General features: G+C 50.8%; 1 protein-coding gene across 2 annotated transcripts in view; it reads left to right on the top strand.

Moving 5' to 3' along the window:
• The first annotated feature begins 6422 nt into the window (after positions 1-6422).
• Ncald (neurocalcin delta) overlaps positions 6423-21423 on the top strand; it is a 265706-nt gene continuing 250705 nt past the window's right edge. For both annotated transcript variants that reach the window (XM_063257689.1, XM_063257688.1), the window contains exon 1: positions 6423-7069. In XM_063257689.1, coding sequence (XP_063113759.1) covers positions 6504-7069 — 566 coding nt within the window. In that variant the 5' untranslated portion in view covers positions 6423-6503. The remainder of the gene's footprint in view (positions 7070-21423) is intronic.

Here is a 21423-nt window from a genome sequence, read left to right as displayed (position 1 = left end):
AGGATGGAATATTACTTGGTGATAAATAAGCAATATGGGAAAGATGCGGAGGAGACCTCAGTGTTCACTACTAAGTGAAAGGGCATCTGGAAAGGCCACGCAGTGTACGATGCCAACTGCGAGACTGTCAGAAAGGGCTGCACTTAGAGAGTGAGACGTGAAGGAGAGGTGCAGGGATTTTTAGGGCGTGAACCTTTCTGTGTAACACCATCATAGTGGACTTAATGGTTGATCATTGTGTCACTTGGAGCAGTTTTGGAGTTTAACCAGGTGACTCAGCAGGGGACCAGGGTACTCACTTTGTAAACACCCCGAGTCTGTGTAAGAGGAGGTGCAGAGATGGTTTGGGTGTAAAGGGCTGCCCTAGGGCAGGTAGCCTGCCCACGCTGTAAGGGAGGAGAAGGGGCCTGCGTTCCCCTTTAATCCTCTTGTTTCTTTGCTGTCCTCTGCTGCCCGGAAGGGTTGTCTCTCACCTGCCACCCTGCCTTGGGGCCAGCTGATTACAGACTGAAGCCTCTACCATCTGTGAGCTAAATAAACCTTTCCTTCCTTAATTTCGGTGTCCAGTCTTTTGCCCCAGCAATGAGAGAAAAGTAACCCAGACATGCACACATGTCATCACCCCAGTGCAAGACGCCAGTGCCAGAGGAAATTGTGTGCAGTTCTCCGTTCTCTGGTAACTGAAAACTGCTCTAAGAAATAAACTCTACTCACTACCAACAAACAGGCAGGCATTCCAATCTTAATCCGTGGACCTTCCGGTTAGCATTTGTGAATTTGTGAAGCTCAGCCCCATTTTCAGAAGCTCAAGTCCCCATCCTTCATCGCCGAGGGCATGGTGCGTAGGACACACACGTCAGCCGTGGTGTCACACTCAGCAGTGTTTGTGGATCAGGAAGGGAAGAATGGGCCGAACAGGGAGGCAGGAGACTGCGCAGAGGCCCACTGGGGCTCTGTGGGTGTTCTGGGGGCGTGACAGCTTGACAAGGCAGTGCTCAAGGCTTTCAGGATTTATGTCCTTTCAAGCTCTGATGTGGCGCTGTGACTATGCTGTCCTGTGACCATGAAGGAGGAGGTGGCTCTGTGGGGCAATGAATTGCACCGTGAACTTTTATAGTGATAAAAGTGATTCAAATGTTGTGGGTTCGAATCCCACCAAGGTTGGTTTTATTTCAATAATTTATCTGGACTTCCAGAAGGCTGAGGCAGGAGGATCACTGGGAATTGGAGTCCAGTTTGGACAGTGAGTTCAAGGCCAGCCTGCACTGCATAGCAAGACCCTGTCTCAAAAAAACACACCAACCCCCACCAAATCAAAAATGAAAAACATGCAGCAGAAGAAGGTGAGTGGGGGTGTCAAGAACCCCCAGTTGCCAGGCAGCAAGCTTTGCAGAAAGCTACCGTGGGTCAGGGCCGAGGATGCAGGCATCAGGCAGACGGGGTCCCTCCTACCAAACTCGGAGCATGAGATTGGCAGATACGCTTTTGGGTTTTGATGCTAGTGTGGGTGCCTCCTGGCTGTGGCGCCTCGGATGATTTGTTTTAGCGACTGCCACCTCCAAATGGCGGGCAGAGATCGTGTCTTCTGTGAGCAGCTCCTGGGGTTGAGGTGAGCTGTGCGAAGCACTCACACGGGAGAAGCAGGCGGTTCTGGGCAGCTTTTTGTCTTGTGCTGTGGAACCAGAGGGGCACTGAGGCGGGTAGAGGACTCGCAGCCTTGCTTGTGATGCACCAGGACAGGGTGTGGAGGGAGGGGAGGCTGGGGCGAGGCGGATGTGTGCAGGGGGTCAGGGAGTCCAGAGTTCTTTAGCTCTATTTGAGCCGGGAAGGACACAGCACCCGACCTTGGGAAGTCCCCTTAAAAATGATTGCTGTGAAGCAGAAAATGTGGGCGTGCGTGAATCGCTAACAACACACAGTTCTCTTCACCCAAAGCTCGGAGACCAGGTAGTTACTTCGCCTGTGTTCCTATGCCTGAGTCTCGGAATGGTCAGCAGCAACTGTGACAGAGGCCACCTGTGGGACCAGGCAGGGAAGCCACATCCGGGTCCCTGCTGGCCGGACGGAGGGGCACTTATGAGTGGTCAGGAGGTGAGTTCGAGGTGATGGGGGCACTCTCCTCAGAGCCCAGTCTTTCCGGAGTCGGATTTTTTTTAGTGTTGCCTGTTGTGTGGAGGAGGAGGCCAACAGAATTGCTGGAACTGGCTGTGTCTTTTGTGAAATCTAAACCTTTGATTTTTTTGGATAAAGAAATAAAAGATTCTATGTTTAACCAAAAGCCTTGACCTGGCTATTGATTATTATTGTTATTATTTTGCCATGGCTGAAAAGCTTTAATGAGTCCTCTCTGTCAGAACTGGGCACCTAAAAATACTTTGTGAGTGTTTTCCTGAGGGGTCTCTGTTCTTTCTGACACGTAGAGATCTTCTGCGGTGGAATCTGTAAGCCACGCAGACCTTCTCAGGAGCGGGCAGGAATAAATCTTCAGCCAATGTAAAAATAGCATCGTATCCTCAAGTGCACAGAGAGCCTCCGAGCCATAAATACCACTGAGTCCTCCTTCACCTCTTGATCCAAGCCTTTTAATTTAAATCGCAGAGACATTTGTTTTTAGAGCTGGATGGATCCTCTGGCGTAAATTTTGCCTTTCTTCCAAGGCCAGTCCTGGGCACGAAGGGAGGAGAGTTTTAAGCGGTAGAGATGAGACTGTTCGTTCTCAGGTCCCCGGGACGGCCCTTTCTTCTCTGCTCTAGTGAAAAGCAGACGCGCGTGTGGGGTCCCTGCTGTGGCGGAGTGTGTGGCTCTGAACCCCTCTCTGGGCAGGCCCACGGTTTGCACCTGAGCAGCTGCTGCCCTTTACCTGGAGGCTGGAAAGCCTGCGGGCCTGGGCCAGGCGGGGTTGCTGGGAGAAGTCAGTTATGCAGAGTGTGTAGAAAAGACTGACGCTCGCGAAAACGCCCACCAGATGCCGTCTTGTATTATAGTTTTCTTTGTCTTCAGGATCATAATCGTGTCCCCTGATAAACGTTCCCGATCTGCACCCATAGAGCAGCTGCATGTCACATGTCACTAATTTAAGTTAATCAGAGGAAAATCAAAGCAAAGACTTCATCTGCTTGGTTGCATTAGCCACACTTCTGGGGCTCAGTGCCTCTCGGGGCTGCAGTGTGGACAGAAGAGTCCTGAAGCCTCTGTCACCTGAAGGCTGATGTCAGCCTGGCGTTTCACCCGCGGCATTGTGAACGAGCTTGCCAAGCTGTCTTTTAAATATTAACTGGTTAAAGAATTAACAGGTTCATGTGTGGGCGCTGTGATGTTTGCTGTGTAGTTCTGGCTGACTTCGAACTCACTATGTAGCCCAGCCTGGCCTCAATTTCTCAACGATCCTCCTGCCTCAGCCTCTGAGTATGGCACGCCAGGCACGCACCCCCCACAGCTGGCTTGCCCTTGATTTTGTAAAGACGACATACAAATTGGCCTGTGTGACAGTTTGACTTGCTGTGTGAGCTTTCTCCTTATACATGGGTGAGGACGGTGTTGAAGGCAAGATCCGGAGGTGCGGGCAGGAAGGTGCTGTGCGTATTTGTCTGCAGTCAGTGCATTGCTGGAGCCCATCGGGGTGAGGCTGATTCGTTCACCGTGGTCACCTCTTTCGGTGACTATGTCTGAGTCCCCCATGAGGGGACAGAGGGAGGAGGGAGCCATGGAGTTGTGCTTCATGTTGCTGCCGAGAGGCTGTACTTGCCAACACGGCTGGGCTTCCATGCTGCTTTGGTTGCCTGGATGTTGTGGATTCTTTTAGGCCTGCTTTCTCTCTGTGCCCTGACCCACCCTCCCGACTGACCGGGGGACCCTTTCCCCTGGTCTTCTGTGTGCTGGTGGCTCTGCAGTGACTGTCTCCACCCCTGGGAGGCTGATGTCACCTTCTGCTCTCCCTAGCAGACCTGGCGTGGCCTGCACATTGTCCAGGGTGCAGAGAGGCCAGCTCAGATCCCAGCCAGCTGCCTCCCCTTCGGCTCGGACCAGGCGCCTGCTGTCTGTGGGCGTCGAGTTCCAAGCTCTGCATGGTCCCAGTTCTGGGTCCCAAGTTTGCAGAGGGAACGGACATCCCTTCCACATCCCTGTCCACGCAATCCTCCTCCCCCGGTGCCCTCTCAGCGGCTGTCCTGTCCTCTCTGACTTTTGAGGCTGGAGTCCTCTAACTGGTTCATGGATGTTACACCTTTGCCATTCTGCCTTGGCATGTATTATTTCTAAACTAGATAAAAAGAAATTCCCCAATTGCTGGGCGTGGTGGCTCACGCCTGTAATTCCAGTACTCAGGAGGCTGAAGCAGGAGGATCATTGTGAGTTCAAGACCAGCCTGGGCTACAAAGCGAACTCAAGGCCAGCCTGAACTGCATAGAGACCCTGTCTCAAAAAGACAAAAAAAAAAAAAAAAAAAAAAAAAAAAAAATTCCCCAATTCATATTGTGGTAAATAATGAGTAATGAGGAGAACTTACTTTTTGTGGTTTGTGTTTCCTGGTTAGCCAAGATGAGCTTTGGTGGGTGGAATTTGCCCCCCAGGGCTTGGTGGGGAATTCCTCCTGAGAGGAGGCTTTCCACTCCGTGGGGCAGCTGGGGCAGCGTGGGGCAGCTGGCTGCTAAGTTTGGACTGCCCTATGAGAGAGGCAATTTCAATTGTTTGATTAGAAAGAGGGCGCAGTTGTCTTTGGTCAGAATCGGGAGGGCGGGCAGCTGGTCCAGCAGGGGAGCCTTTGCTCTGCGTGCCACTGTCTGCGTAGACGGGTACACTGTCCCAGCTGTCCTCCAGGCCTCTGGGACTTGCCAGGGGAGCTTTCTTAGCTCACAGAGCTGGGGCCAGCAGTCTGCAGAAAGCGGTTCTTGTTCTGATTCACTCTGTGGGCTCTCGTGCCTGTGTGCAGGGGTTAGATTCCCTGTAACGGGCGGGCTCTTTGGAAAGAACCTCCTGCTCTTGGGCTCACAGACCACCCCAAGCCAGTGGCCACGGTCTGGTGACTTACACTGGGCTTCTTTGGGGGCCCACACAGCCCTGTGCCAGGCGGGCCATCCACAAAGCTCCCGAGTCATAACTTTAAGGCGCACAGTACGAGAGCTAGGCCTCCTTACGGGGACCTGGGCATCTTCCAGGTGAATTAAGGTAAATGCTGAAGCAAACCAATACGCCATTGCATGCCAGACTCGGTGGAATGCCCTTCACTGTCCTTCTCCATTTCCTGTCCCAAGGATTTGCTTCTGGGGAGGTGTGACTTTTGGAAATAGAGGAGGAGGAAGGAGACCTCTGCATGCTTCTCCCTGTGGCATGAAGACTGTGACACCCAGCAGTGGAGACCCAGGGGAAGGTAATTGCATAAATCAACAAAGGAGATAATTAGATGTCACTAGGGATCCTCACTTCTTCCCTAAAACTTGAACTGAGAATTGAAGAGGCCAAATGAGGAGAGCTAAAGAGGCCTTGGCCAAAAGTACATCCTCAGGACGAAGAAGCAAAATGTAAAAATACCTGTAGCCACCTCGTAACAGGGTCACCTTGGCACCTGGAGACCAGGACCTGGAGCTGTGGTCTGTGACATCCGTGTCTGTCTCCGTGTTATGGAGGGACTGTCCCTCCTTGGCGTAGTCCCAGTGGCAGTCCATCGCCACCCTTGTCACACACGGACCTGAGAGCCCCTCAGGAGGCCTTGCCAATGCTCCTGTCCCGCTGCCCCCGCACAGGGCTTCGGGAGAATTGTTTGCAGTGACCAGTCCATTCTTTCAAGCTCCTGCCAGATCACCTGGGCTCAACACTGAGTGACACAGGCCAGGTGACTGTCACCTGTGATCATGTTGGGGGACCCCATGTGTCTGTGTCTTCATCTCAAACCAGAAAGCTGCTGAGACTGGGGATCGCCTTTCGAGGGGAGCAGGGCAGCAGTCACCCTCCTGCAGCCCTGGAGCCTTCCTGGATGCAGGGTGAGCTAGTCTCTTCTTGCCTGGCTTCCGTCCAGTCTGCACAGGACAGCAGCTGGGGGAAGGTCCCCGCTTCCCATCGGCAGGTCTCCTCTCTCCAGGACAACGTGGAGCTTCCTGTAGAGCAGCAGAGGAAACTCAGGCTTCTGGGCTGCAGCGTGGAGGCCGTTATTGTGGGAAAAGAACAAAGCTACCTTGGCTTTCCTCGTCTGATTAGACAGAGCCATTGATACGCACAACAATAGACACCTGTGCAGTGCTCGCCTGAGCTGGACTTGATGTAAACTCCTTTGATTCTCACAGATCCCTAGGAAGAAGACAGTATCGGCCCCCTGCTTTATAGGTGAAGATCGGGCACAGAGAGCTCAGTGTCCTCCCGAGGAGGGTGGGGGACAGAGGAACAGCGTGGAGTCTGGGCAGTTGGGGTGGGGTGGGGCTCGGAACCTTTGTTCCTAATCAACTACAAATAATCCTATTAATGATGCAAAACTTACATGAGGCTACGAATAAAAGTCAAATCACCTCTCAACTATGGAACAAAGGTCCCTGTCAGCGCTCTCCTGCTGGTTTCTTCGGGGCGAATGTGAAGGACACAGTCCCTTCTTCCTTCCGTCTGAAGACAGCAGTGTGAGACAGCAGGAGCAGCGTGTCCAGACTGGTGACACGTCCATATTCCCCTGCCGTGCACCACAGCACCCCAACACACGCCCAGTCTGTGGGGTACCCTCCCCAGGGTCTTCACAGGCTGCGGTCAGGGGTGGCAGGGCTGGGTTCCCAGTGTCCACTGGCAGTGGCTGGGTCCTCCCTTGTCACCCGAGGTCACCTTTCCTGTGGTCCTTGTCTGCAGTTGGCAGGCAGCTGCTTGCTTCCTTCCGGGCCAGCAGGAGTGTCTGTCTCTCTGACTTCGGCTCCCTCTCTGCTCGGCTGGGATGGAGTGAGGGTCCCTTTCCCCTTGCCACACGATGTAACCTCGGGGAGGAAGTGACTGTCTTGTCATTTCCACGGCCGGATCACGCTGGGTGTGTGCCTGGGGCCATCTTGGGACTCCGCCCAGGACAGTGGTGTGGAGGAAGCTCAGGAGGTCTCCACAAGGCTGGGTGAGTCCAAGTGGAACTGTGGGATGGGTTACTAATAAGCATAGGCACAGCCTGCATGCTGGGGCTTTGAAACTTAGTTACTGAAACAGTAAACATCTCCTGGAAGGAGATGCCTTCAATGATAAAGGCTCTGGGTTCAGGCCAAGATTAGATCTGCTTTTGTTTTCATGAATAAGAAAACAAAATTCCTGTATCCTAAGTAGGAAAGGTGATAAATTGGTAGGAGGGACTTTGGTTTGTCCATAAATGGTCCCGCTACGAACTGTGACCTCTGCGGTCAGAGGCTTCTCGGAAACACACTCAAACACAGTGAGAACATTCTCGTGTTTATAATGAAAAAGATAATACGTGCCAATTGTAAAAAATAAAGTGGGAAAATTTAAAAATACCCTTATGACCCCACATCTAGAAATAGCAACTGTTAATGTTTGGACATATAGGTGGATCATATATATTTACACGTACCTTGGCTGATGAACTTAATTCCTTACAATTTCAGTTGCAAACCGATTGGACGGGACCAAACCAAGTTCAGTGGTTGAATTCAGTGCTGACTTACTTATAGAAGGGAACAAAGGCTGAAGGGCGGGGTGGGGAATAGGAAAGAAGAATCAAGGCATATATGTACAGGCACGAATTCCCTACAATAAATAGGATGGTTTTGTATATCAAAAGTACACCGATAAAATTAATTTTTAAAAAATGTTGACCTCATGGGGAAATTTGATTTGGTTCTCATTCAGTTGAGTTTGTGACTAATATCATGGAAAGAATCAAGTTTGTGAATCAAGATACATATATATATATATTTTCACTAAATACATGTATCACCTGCAGACTAAGTTGTCTCTTCATTTTAAAACATTTTGCAGGTGTGTGGCTTTTCATGTCATGAATATCCTTCAGAAGGTTAGTGGTACAGTGGTTATGAGCATGGATTCTTGAGCCAGAGTCCTCGAACGTGAAGGATTCTGGCTGAGCACTATCTAATATCTTTGCCTTGGGCCTTTAATTTAACTTCCTTTTTTCTCTGTTAGATAAGGACAGTCCTCATAACTCACGGGATTATAGTAAAGATGAAATGTTTTCATGTATTTGTAAGTTGCTTAGAATACAGCCTGCCACATAAATCATTACTAAATGATGTTTTGCCTTGGTTAATAGTTTTGTATAATTTTATTTTTTTTCTTAGTCAGATTATATTGGTACATTGTAGACGTATGTACTGATCATGTTCGTCATAGAGAACGTGTACCTGGGCATAATATAACTTGATTCTTTGTGTTCCCGTTCCCCTGACCTCCCTTCAGCCCCTCCTCCCTCCCCATTTACAAAAGTTTTACTTCCATTTTTTCTTTTTTTTTTTTTATCACTTTTTAAACTTTTCTCTTCTTTCCTTTTCTCCCCTTCGTCCCCTCCCCATTTGAATATTTTCTTCCCATTTCACAATACGTGATATACATTTGGTTTTTATTTACACTTTGGGTTTCTCAGTGTCCGGGAAACGTGGGTGTTTACACATGTGCCAGTGTGTCTCACCTCACAGTATGGTCTCAGGTGCACCCATTTACCTGGGAAGGTCTCCAGCCAGCCTTCTCTAGGGCAGAGTAGTATCCCATTGTATAAAAATATCTTTATCCACTTGCCAGTTGATGGGCATTTGGGTTGTTTCCAAGATTTGGCTATTGCAGAATGTGCCTCAATAAACATGAGAGTGCATATGTCACGGTGGTGTGATGCTTTTAATTGCCAGGAAGATACCTGGAAGGGGAATCGCTGGGTCAAAGTCCTAGTTGTTTGAGGAATCTCCACTCTGATTTCCACACTGGTTGCACCAGTCTACTCTGCCGCCAACAGTTGACAGGAGTTCCTTTTCCCCACAGCCCTGCCAGCATTTGTTATTGGCTGACTTGCTGATGGCAATTCCTTCTGGGGTGGGATGGAATCTCAGCATTGTTTTAATTTGCGTCTCTCAAATGACCAGTGGTGTTAAACAGTTTTTACATATTTATTTGCTGTTTGTATTCTTCACCTGAGAAGTGTGTGTTCATCTCCAGTGCACTTTTTGGATTGGCTCCTTAACTCTGGGAGGTCTGATTTTTTTGAGTTCTTTGTGTGTTCTCGATAGTAACCCTTTGTCTGAGGAACAGCTGGCAAACATTTTCTCCTGTCTTGTGGGGGTCTCTTCACTCTGCTGCTGGTTTCTCCTGTGCAAAAGCTTTTTAATAGGATAAGATTCCAGTTGTTGACTCTCTGTAATAGTTCCTGTGCATCTAGGTTTTGTTCATATAATCTTTGTCTCCACCATTGTTTTCAAGAGTTTTGCTTGTCTATCTTCCAGCAGATATGTTTTAATAGTAGATGTTTGATCCATTTCAACTTTAGTTTAGTGCATGGGGAAAGATATGGGTCCAGCTTTAATCTTCGGTATGTGCAGAGCCAGTTTGGCAGCACCATTTATTGAAGAGCTCACTTTCTTCCAGTGACTGGGTTTGGTCCCTTTGTCAAAGCTAAGGCGACTGAGAATTCTGGAGGTGTTTCTGCATCATCTAATCTGTTCCACTTGGTCCTCGGGTCTGTTTTGTTTTTTTGTGTTTTTTTGCCAGTACCTGTAATTACATTTTCCTGAGCAAACTGTAGTTTATTTAACTTATCATGGATTGCTTGATATTTGAATATTCTCAATTTTTATTTTTGGCCTTTCATCTTCTATCAGAAGGGTTTTGTCATAGTCTGTGTTGCTGAAACTCATTAGTTTTTTGGTTGTGTTTCTATGCAGCATTATACATTTTTGTTATAAATAACATGATCAGTTTACCTGGGAGGGATTGTTTTGTTTTTGTCTTTTTGAGACAAGATCTCACTATGCAGTTCAGGCTGGCCTTGAACTCATTTGTAGCCCAGGCTGGTTTTGAACTTGCAATGATCCTCCTGCCTCAGCCTCCCAAGTGCTGGGATTACAGGAGTGTGCCATCATGACCTGCCTGGGGTACATTTTCTAGGAATACTCTGAGAAGAGACTGAATCCTGTTTGTGTCCCTAGTATTCTTCTGGAGCTGTAGTTTTTTGTGACAAAAATTTCATTAGCCACAATTTACATCTTTGCAATTATTATGACTACCTGGGGGAAAAAAACCTTTTGATTTTTTAAAGAGATAAATAGTGAGTCAGTAATTTCCTGAATATGTGTAAGAATGTTTATTTTTAAAAGCCCATGGGTGTCTGTTCACACACAGACACCCTGTAATTATTTCTCGAATTCTGCCTCCTTTCTCAGGGCTGGAGGCTTCTGGCCCCATCATATGCTCTGCTGTGTGTTCAGTACCAAACGGAAGTTGTTATTCTTTATTCTTGGTCCTGATTTCCTCCGTGGGTCTCTTGCTGTCTCACAATAGGCCGAAACGTGATAAAAACATGTAAAATAGTGTGACATGTCAACAGGGCAGATTGGTTCAGTGGGACCAGTTTGGCTGAGCACAAGGAAGAACTTTGCTGACACAAGTATTGTAAACCAAATAATGATTATTATAATCCAAGTATTGTAATCCCTCTTCTAATCTTCCTCGTTATTCAGAAAGTGGTATCTGTAATCCCACTGAGATGTTAGGCAAGTTAATTCCAATCTCCCACCTCCAGTGCAACCACGGCAAGAACAAAGACACCAAGACACATTCCAAGTCAAGGCAGCCACCGGGCCCTAAGCCTGACCCAAGTGAGGGGTATGCGGACAAAGGCCTTCATCCGGGGCCTCGCCCAGAATTTATTATGTCAGGCAGAAGGGGTGGCTTGGGGATGAGTGACATGAGGATGGCGGGAGCTATGTGAGTCACATGTCAGCTGGCCAGGTAGGGAGAAAAGCATCTCTGCAAAATGCAGGGGAATGACGCACAGAAGGATCAATCTGCATAGTTCAATTAAGGGAACAACTGAACGGTTTTTGGAGGCTGTTGCTGCAGTTTCTGCTATGTAAGCTTCTGCATCCTGGGGACTCACAGCCTCTTTACCTTGAGGCTCACACCCCACCCAGCTCACATGCCTGGAGCTGAGTGGCTCTGCCATCCCGCTGTGCTCATATCTTTTACAGAGAGCACTATTGGAGGAAACGGGACTGTCAGATTTGCCCCCCACACTACAGATCAGCACTCCAGCTGGCCTCATGTGCACTGCTTAGAGCCAATTGAGGAGAAAAGCAAATACCACAACCAGCTCTACATATATGGAAATAAGACTCCATTTAATAATATTGCAGCACTTTACGGTATTCAAGGAGAGGTGCCCGTGTGGTCTTCTACAGCAAGGAGAAGCCACCCACAGCATGGCTCCCGTTTTTGAAATAATCACTGAGATCCTCAGCAGGGACTAACTCATCAGAAGGTAAAAGTCACTTAATTAAAGACTTAAGAAAGTGGGACCCTGAGGCCAGGCAGCGGCATAAGCACCTGCCATGCAAGTGTGTGGTCATGAGTTCCATCTCTGGTGCAAAGAAAAAAGTGGGACCCTTCCCTGGGCAAGACCTGCTCTCTCTCTCTTTCAGCTATGATAGTCTACAGTTGTATACATTTTTAAGGGAAAACAAAACCAAACAAAAGCATGTGCCTCCTCATGTGAAGTAGTTGAAAATGGAAAGTAGAACAGAGGGTACCAGGGGCAGAGGGCAGAGGGGCTGCTTAGTGAAATAGGTCAGAGGTGTGAACCTGCTGGAGGCAAGTGCCCACGGCACCCCCAAGCCCACTTACCTATTGCAAAGCGTCAGCACGACAGTCCACCCCGAATACTGAGGCTTTAGTTTAGAAAAAGCAACTCGTACATTACATCTTTTGTCTTCAAAGAAAAACAAAAACACGTATGCTGTAGGCTTGTCTCTACTGGTATAGACTTTCATATTTGTATGATGAAAAAGTTCTGGAGATTCCTTATAAAACAATGTGGAGATGCAGAACACTGCTGAACCAAATTTAGTGTTGTGTTGCTGAAGTGGGCATGCTACTGACCTGTGTGCTTGTCATGGTGAGATAGTAAAGTTTATGCTGTATGGTTGATAAAAACACGAAAATATCCACATGTCTACTGGGGCCCCGAGCTCCTGCTTAGAGCCCTGATGACAGAATAAAACACAGACAAGATAGACATCTAGCTATAAGGGGCACCGGATGGGTGGTGTCCTGGGCCTTTATGAGATGCACAGGTGATTGGGGGTGAGCTGCTGGGCTGGGGGATGCAGTGGGATGAGTACAGGACCTTCATAGCTGGGTAAGCCCAGGCTTCTGCCTATGAACTTTTCATGGTCTGAGTTTTGTTGTCTGCACCGTCCCGGTTCTTAGCAGTGAGTTTCTAGCTCTTGGTGTTTTCTCAGTGGAATAGGCTGAGAGGTTTGATGAGATCAGGGTACACAGCTCCTTTGGCAAGATTGCGGGAGTGTTTTTCCTCAGGAAGCACATAACATTCGTGTTGACCATCTTTCTGTAATGTTAACAACCATCAATGTTCATAATGCTTGTGTAAAGAATTACTTCCCTTTATCTGTTTTTTGGTTAGCTGGTGGCACCCCGAATAGGAAGGCCAAGATAAACGTTTGATTCTTCTTCTTTATTTCCTGGTTTCAAAATAATGAATCAGTTCTCTTTCCTCCTCCTAAGGGTCATGTACGTGCGTGACCTTGTGAATTCAAGCATCCTCAATGGGTTTTATTTAATTCTGGCCGCCTCCTTGAAAGCTCAGATGAATGCATCTTTGACCTCTTAAACCTGATTCCTGTTTATTTTTCCTGGATATTATTCCTGGAAGTCTTTTGTGAATATGAAACTGCATGAACTGGAAAGCCAAGAAGTACCCCTCGAAATCAGGCCTTTCTCCAATTCCTCCACGTCCTTACGTGACCAGGAATATGCTGAGGATCAGCCACATCCTCTGTAGACAGGGAATGTGCGGCTTCTGTTTGTGTGTGTTCCTTCCTGGCTTTTCAGGGACCAGAGCGCCAGCTTCCTGCTGGGCTCTGCACAGGCTTTGTCCACTGCTTCCTTGTCCACTCTGATATTAACAGCTTTCTCCAGAGCGACTTGTTCTTTTCTGAGGCCTGAGAACTTCATCAAATATTAGGGGAAAAACTGCAAATGATTGAACATTTTCATTTAACCCCTCCAAAGTTCTCTCTAATACGTGTCTAGAAATCAACCTTCAGGGAACAGAATCTTGTTAAGTGTTCGATTGCTTCGGGCTCCTCTGTGTGCAGCAGGAGAACCTTCGTGAAAGTGAGCCACGCTTTCCAGATGTAACTTCCGTCCTCTGAAAACTCTCCGCCTCTCCTGGGAATCTGCCTTTTCCTTCAGCTCACGTGCTGTTTTCCGTTTTTCATCCTCTGGCTTGGAGAATTCTGAAACCCTTCACTCTCTCATTTTTGCTGCAGTGACAGTGATTTTGTGGCAGAGGGACTAAGAAAATGTTTATGATGAGACTTGGATGGGAGAAATAATCTTTAATCCAGCAGACGGTAAAGGTGGTTTTGAAAAGCATGTGGCATCAGCTCTGTGGCAGTCACCTTTTAGTTTATCTCCATCACGTTTGCAGGCCAGGCAGTGAGGATTGCACTGTGGTGTTTTACCTGCAGACCCTTCTGGAAGAGTCTTTAGCCTGGGCTTTGCGGTCCCCCTTGGTCTGATCACAGTCCTTGTCAAAGCCTTTCGGTGATCCCCGGCTGCCTGTGGGATGAGGTGTGGAGGCTGCACTGTGGTCCCAGACCCCCCTCTCTTTCCAAGGAGCCCCCTTCAGATCACACGTATGAGACCTGGCTTCCACGCAGAGCAGCCTTCCCTGTCATCGCTACCTGCAGAAATTGTCTTATCTGAATGCCACTGAAGCTCCCCCGCACCAGGAACCCCTCCCCAATTCCTCCAGAGCTATTCCTTCGTTAATCTTTTGAACTCCAAGCAACATAGTCCTGACTGTTGCTTTGTGTTATTTTGTTATATGCTTTTCACAGTTGTCACTGTCGTTGATGTGTTTGTCACACACGGATGGGCAGATTTTCCTGATTTTGTGGTCCTGCTGACCCTGGCCATGCAGCAGCTTGTCTGATTAACAGCTCCTTTCACACTCAGGAGTGTGGACAGTGGGTTTGCAACAGGCGCCTTCGGGATAAGCCACGGAGGACCCGGCTCCCTCGCACGCCTGCTCCAGTCTCTGCGGATTTGGCACCGGAAGTGGAACCTTCCGGGCAGGCAAAGGAATGAGCTGAGCAGGGGCTGTCCTGCTGGGGCCCTTCTGTCCCCATCTTCAGGAAACTGCGGATTTTCCCATCAGAAAGTAGGGGTTCCCTGTGGGCTTAATAAACAGCCCTCCGTGGGCATTGTTTCCCCATCCCACTTGGGACTTCAAGGGAGAGCTCAGAGGTATTGTGCCTGCTTAGGACACATGCGTGAAAGGCCTTTTATTTACTTATTTTGAATTCCTTTTTATTTTAAGAAGCCCCTACAGTGGCGTGGACAGGAGTGTGCCCGCTGCCCCTTCAGCCCCCGTGTGTGCCCTCTCTCATGCTCCCCTCAACGGGTCTCCAGGACCCTCACCTTGAGGAGATTCACTGCAGGCTCCACCCCTGATTTCTAGGCAGGTCCCCTGAGAAGAGTGTTCCACACGGTCCCAACCTCATGTTACCCCAAAGGTCTAAAATGCAGCCGCAGCCCCAGTCCTCCACTTTGTTGTCTTCTGTGTGCATGCAGAGCCCGCTGTGCCTACTCGATCTTCTGTTCATCGGCCCTCCCTCTCCCTGGCTTGGAGGTGGCACCCTCACCGCGGTGTGCCCGGATGAGAGGCAGCAGCACTTGGTTCAACCCTGCACCGCTCCATCCTTCCCCTTAGTCCTCCAGCCCGGATTTTGCCTTTACCAACTCGGTCTCTTCCTCTTCGCTGTCCTCTAAAGGGCCTTTGGCAGATTTGCCCACTTCAGGACAAAGGAGCAGCAGGGTGGAGAGGTGGGAAGAGAACCGTGCCTCTGGGCCCTGGTCTCTGGGAAGGCTCCTCTCCAGGCCAGCAGCTCCAAGCCTGGACGGAGGGCATGGGTAGCTGTGGAAGGGCTTTTAAGAACTAGGATCTAGCTCAGTGAACACGAGGTTGTGAGTTCGATTTCCCCATACGGAAAAAAACCTCTACTGCTTTGGGTCATGCAGTGCCTCCTCTTTAGTATTCGGGGAAAGATAATGCTCAGTTTTTGGTTACTTTTGGACCCCAGATCCGTGTAAGTGCTCCCTTCCCACGGGGTGTCTAGTCTACGCGGACGGCCAGCTGTTCGTCTGATCACACGCACTCCTTTCCCTCTAAGGGTGAAAGATTAATGTCCACAGGGAGAGAAAGCTTTCTTGGCCTCTGCACTGCAATCTGAGGCTGCCCTGAGAGGATTTTAGCAGATCGCAGAGCGTTATCATTCTGACCGGAGCGCCTTCGATGGTGACGTGGTTATAGGGGATGCCAACACGGTGAAATGCAGGCAGTTATTCCAGGGTCACCCGCGCTGAAGTGTCAGGCAAACCGACTCGAAGGGTCATTCTGGTTACATGCCCCAAGGTCAGCTCCCAGGTCGCTTTGTACAGATGTGTGGAGGACCGTGGGGACACTGTTTGTCCGTAGCCTGCTGCACATACAGATCGGACCGGTCCAGAAGAAGCTGCCCTGTAAGACTGTGACGTCACGTGCTTCAGCCTATGTGAGACGGTGTCTGTAACGGTTTCACAGTGTTGACCTTCCTGATATTTACCCCTTAAGTGGCGACTCCCTCAAGGCTAGGACACATTCAGCTTTCATCGAACTTGGACTGATCACCTGCAGCAGGAAGATGCTGTGCCTGCTCTGAGGACGGAGCAGAGGCACCCAAGAGAGCCTGGCATATTTGTGTCCTTCGCCCTCACACCAGCTGGGCAGTGCCCATAGGTCAATAGGCCTGGTAGGTTCGTGCTTGTTATTTCTCGATGTAAAAACTCTAAAATGCAAAGTAAGGCACATAAGTATCTAGTTGCTATTCTTGAGGCCTTTTTGCACACGGACATCTGTAGACACTCGTCCCGCCTGTACCTCCAGGGTCCTCATACCTCGTGCTTTTGCCCGCCCTCAGCCTGTGGTCTGGGAGAAGAGTGGCACAGGAGTGTGTGAGATCTTGGGGCTCCAGGCTCTTCTCTCCAGGGCACTGCTGAGCTGTGCGGGAGGCAGTGGCCCCTTTAACCTGCTTGGTGGCAGTGAGCAGAACATTGTTATTATAGCAGCCGGAAGGTTGGAGCTCCCAGCCTGTGAGCAGGCGAAGTGGAGGGGTGGTTGGGGGGTGTTTGGGCAGGGTGATGAGCTCGGTTTCCCCTGCCGAATGCTCGGCACTGCAGGCCAGCGGGACCCATGTGGCCAGTGACTGGTCCATTCTTGTTTTGAGAGCCGTGAAGTTCTCACTGAGAACACCTGATATGCTAGATGGTGTTTACTCAAAGCGCCAAAAGCACACAAACCCTTTATGAAGGATGCTCGTGTTTTACAACTGACAGATCGCTTTTTTTGGAGTTACCCAGGAGGGGCTTATTTTTTGTGTGTTTGTGGGAGGTCCAGCTGTCAGTGTTGAAATCATGTTATTGCTGGTGTGTTTCAATGGTGAGTTTTCAAAAACAGTTAAATATTACAGTCAGGCATCCTGCGTTCTGTTTCCTTCCCTGGCAGTTTCCCGGGAAATAATGAGGCTGGCATCTGTCGCTCTTCTGTATCAGGACCCGTGCAGAGGGGCAGCAGGGTTAGATTTAGTGCCTGAGGGATCATCTGGGGGTAAAGTTTCACCCAAATGTGAGTTGGAAGCAAGGGAGACAGCTTTGGATGCCGCACTGTGGAATGTCCCTGGGGACACACTCGGAGAATTCCGTCCGTGACTGGGCGTTCCTGGGATGCACCGGAGAGCCCGCCGGGCTGGTGTCATCTGCAGTGGGGATCCCGAGAAGGCCTGTCAATCCCCCCAGCAGGACAGCATCTTTCTGTTCAGCGTCTGTTTTCTGTTCTGTGTCAGCCTGGGCCTCGCTGGCTGATAATGGCAGTTCTTCCATCAAATGCTTGGACTTTGCACTTGAAAATCCCTTTTCTAGCTCCAAAGTCAGGTATCCTTCAAGCCGGAAGGGATCTAGATGAGGGCCCACAGCCCCTGCGTTTGTGCAGAGAGGAGGTTGGACGATGCGGCCGGGGGGGCCAGGCCGCTGAGCATTGACTTCTGCATGTGCAGGGCTCCTGTCGGGGTAGCTTGAGCCAGTGGCCTCCCTGCGCCTGTGAGGATGTGAGTGGCCGGAAGTCCATCTGCCTTCACTTGGGAAAGCCTCTTGGAAAAGTTCTGGCTCACTTGAAAGAAGAAAACACATGTTTCTCCTCCGAAAACTTATTTTTGTTTCTTTCCCAGTGGGTTTTCGCTCCAGTTCCCGTCTATTCTGAGATTGTTTCCCAGCCCAGCCTGACCCCTCTCTAAAGTCCTGGACGCCTCATTGGAGGTCAGTGCAGAATCCTGCATGCTTTCAAGGACAGTGTGACCTCTACACTCAGGAAGGAGCAGACACTAGGAGTTGTGACCACTGTCAGGGCTGGGGCTGGGGCCTGTGGCCCTAGGAACTTCCTTGAAGCAACCACGTCGCCCAGGGAAATGTTCATGGCCCTGGGATTCCTCCCTGAAAACTCCCTCCTTGGTCCCAGCACTGAGCACCCTGACTGTGGGGCGCCTGTGGGCCCCAGCTGCAGGGAGGGTGGGCCTGGTGGTGCTTGGAGCAGTGGTCCAGGGAAAGGGCAGACTTTGAAAGCAGTTCTGATGGGGAGAGGAAAGAGGCCCCCGGGTGGTCACTGTGCCCTGGCCTGGACAGTGGGGAAGGACGTGGGAGCCATCCTTGGGGGCCACCTGTCTGCATAGTTCCAGCCTCCTCTGTCCTTCTCTACATGCAGGGACTTGCAGGCTGGCCGGTGTGGGGCAGGCAGGCGTGGGGTGGCCCTGCTCTTCCCATAGCTCTGGCCCCATGAGGCCAGTGTCAAAAGGCTTTTCCTGGTCCCTGCTGGAAACTCTGCTGAGGTGGAGGATGCCCGAGATCCTGCTTCTGGAAAAGGGAGGTTCTGGGTGGTACAGTGCAGGGGTAGGGTGGGGCCTGACCACCACTGCGCAGCCGGACTCCACTCCATTTGTAAAAGCTCAGCCATGGAGAGCAGAGCTGCTCTGGGTGGTGCTCCCTGTGGGTGTTGTCTCCTCTCCGGCGCAGCATTGGGGAGCAGCTGCTTGCCCGAGCCTTGTGCCCTGAATGCTAGCTGTGGCCCGGTGGGTTTTCCTCTGTGCTCTGGAAGAAACGCTCAGAGGTTTCTTCCCATTGCAGCTGGCCTGACCCTGTACCGGAGATCACCTGGGCTGAGATTTTCCGTTCATCACCCCGCCCCACAGTTCTGAGGCCTGGCAGCTGGTCACCCAGGGTGGCAGCAGTGGCCTTCCTGGTCCTTGGCTTCTCCTGGAAGTGTCGGGCAGGAGGTGGTTTCCTGTTCACGCCCTGTGCACGGTCCCTGGTCCCCTCTGTCGAAGCCCCACTGCAGTGTGCTGCCTTGTTTCTGCTGGGACCCTGAGCTAATACGTTGTCTGGTCCTCTGTGTGCATTTTTACAGATGTGGAAACGGAGTCACCTTGAGGCCTGCTGGCTTTTCCTGGGGTGTCCTTTCCTTCTGTGTTTCTAGAGCTGTGGTTGAGGACCCACAGACTGAGTCTCGGGGTCCTGGGGTGCTGGGCTGAGGGCTGGGAACCCTCTCTCGCTGCAGTGTTTCCAGGACACTTCCGTGTGTCACAACACTGTGTCCCTAAGTGTCTTTCAGTAACCAAACACTGCTTAGAGAGAAGGGAGTCCTCTGGGAGGAGAGCGTCCTCCCCTGGGCCCTGGACGGCCGGAAGTGCCATCCATCTTCCTTCAGGGAGGAAGACCCGTGCCAGGCCGTGGCTGAAGGAAGTGGGCTCGCTCATGCCCGCCTCCCCTCACCCAGCTGTAAGCAGTAAGATTTTCAGTCCTGAGTCTGTGTGTGTGCGTGTGTGTGTGTGTGCATGTGTGTGTATGTGTGTACGTGAGAGAGAGCATCTGCGCTCTTAAAATTTCCAAAGTTCTCTGCAGGCTCTTGGCTGTTTCATATTTTAGGGCAATTTTCTTTCTGCACATAGCGATGCTTCAGACTACGTAAATGTGTCACATACTTGCAAGCACCTTTGTTGCAACTGGTGGAAGGTAGTTGTGCCAAATTCACAGTGCCTGTGTGTGTGTGCTTGGTAGTTCCATTAGCATGACTACACTCCTTTTCAGTGTGCAATGCCCGCCTGAGAAAAAATGACTCGTGGGTATTGGCTAAGCTCTTCTGGTGACATCAGTCACGGAGACTTTCCTGCCAGCAGCAACACTTGTAGAAAGATGTTGTCAGTTTAGGAGAAGGTCCCAGAGGAGACTGGGCTGTCTTGGAAAGGCTGCACCACTAATGCTTGTGAGGGCCAGAGGGCAGTATTGTGTGTGTACCAATTTAAGCTGGCATTCCCAACTGTCATCACTTTGTCAGTGTTGAGACACAGTACCTGACACAACTTAAAAGGAGAGAGGTTTATTTTGATTCACAGTTTTGGTTTTTTTTTTTGGTACTGGGGATTGAATTCATGACCTTGCACTTAACATGACCTTGCACCAGCCCCATTTAATTAATTCACAGTTTGTGGTTGGCTGGCTTCAAGGTGGGTGGCCTGGCAGAGGGGCCTGGCAGAGGAGAGCGGCTCACAGCATGGGGTACGGAACTAGGTCCAGAGGGGATGGGGAGGAACCCTCCCTGGCCACACCCCCGTGACCGCCTTTTCCCACCAGGCCCCGCCTCCTTCCAGCCAGACAGGTATGAGCCCTCCGATCCAATCACCTTTGAGCGTGTGAGGTTTTGGGGTCCTTTCAGTTCTAAACCCTAACACTAATGAATTCATTCCACTTACATTTTCATATTTTCTTTTTTATGTACACAGTGAAGATGTATGTCTAAAAGACGTAGAGCTCTTTTAAATAACAGAAGAATCCCACCCACTTGCGCTTCATTTCCTTTCGTGTTAGTGTGGGAAATAGCACTGATTCCATACTCAGCGACTCCTGACCTCGAGGCCGGCCGATGGGGAAGCGGGAACCTTACTAAACCATCAGTGTGAATGTGTGGGTGGCCTGGGGTCCTGAAGGTGAGGAACCGGCTTCCCCATTTTGCCACAGTGAGGATCTGTTCAGTGTGTTCTCTGGTCTAGAGCCAGGATAGGAATTAAGGACATGGCTGTGCTGGAGACGGAGGGGACCCTTGTCACAGGGAGGCCGGGATACGGTGAGGAATGAGGTGCATGTGGTGTTACAGAGGGAAAATGCAGGTTTTGGGGGAGGAGAATGGGGGACCCCCCCAGCCTGTCCAGAGCAGCAGCTGCCTGACACTCAGCAGGAGGACACTCACGGGGGAACAGAAGGATGAGTTGGGGATCTATCAGGTGGCCCCGGCCAATGAGCAGAGCTGGTGGGAGCTGGAAGCAGCAGGCAGGACCAGGAGGACAGTGGACTGGAGTGGCCGGGTGCAGAGTGTGGCTGCCTGCAGAGGCGGCCTCCGGTTCACACGGGGTCATAGGAGTTGTGGCGAGACGGTTGGCCTTCCTCCAGCGATGAAGAGGAAGCTGCGGAGGAGATTTCAGGAGAAGACTGTCACGCCAAAATTTAGGGTTATCCCTCAAGCTGATGGGCAAACAGCAAAGTGCTGTGGATGGCAGGCAGGAGCAGGGGATGTGAGAGGGTCCCACTCAGCAGGTGCAGGGGACGTGAGAGGGTCCCACTCAGCAGGTGGAGGGGACATGAGAGGGTCCCACTCAGCAGGTGGAGGGGACGTGAGAGGGTACCACTCAGCAGGTGCAGGGGACGTGAGAGGGTCCCACTCAGCAGGTGCAGGGGACGTGAGAGGGTCCCACTCAGCAGGTGGAGGGGACGTGAGAGGGTCCCACTCAGCAGGTGGAGAGGGGACGTGAGAGGGTCCCACTCAGCAGGTGGAGGGGACGTGAGAGGGTCCCACTCAGCAGGTTGGGGACGTGAGAGGGTCCCACTCAGCAGGTGGAGGGGACGTGAGAGGGTCCCACTCAGCAGGTGGAGGGGACGTGAGAGGGTCCCACTCAGCAGGTGGAGGGGACGTGAGAGGGTCCCACTCAGCAGGTGGAGGGGACGTGAGAGGGTCCCACTCAGCAGGTGCAGGGGACGTGAGAGGGTCCCACTCAGCAGGTGGAGGGGACGTGAGAGGGTCCCACTCAGCAGGTGCAGGGGACGTGAGAGGGTCCCACTCAGCAGGTGCAGGGGACGTGAGAG

Source organism: Cavia porcellus, unplaced genomic scaffold (genome assembly GCF_034190915.1).
Source record: "Cavia porcellus strain 051 isolate PalLab524CR breed Dunkin Hartley unplaced genomic scaffold, mCavPor4.1 scaffold_10, whole genome shotgun sequence".
Taxonomy (NCBI): Eukaryota; Metazoa; Chordata; class Mammalia; order Rodentia; family Caviidae; genus Cavia; species Cavia porcellus.
The sequence above is the reverse complement of the archived record's forward strand: the minus strand, read 5'-3'. Positions and strand labels throughout refer to the sequence as shown.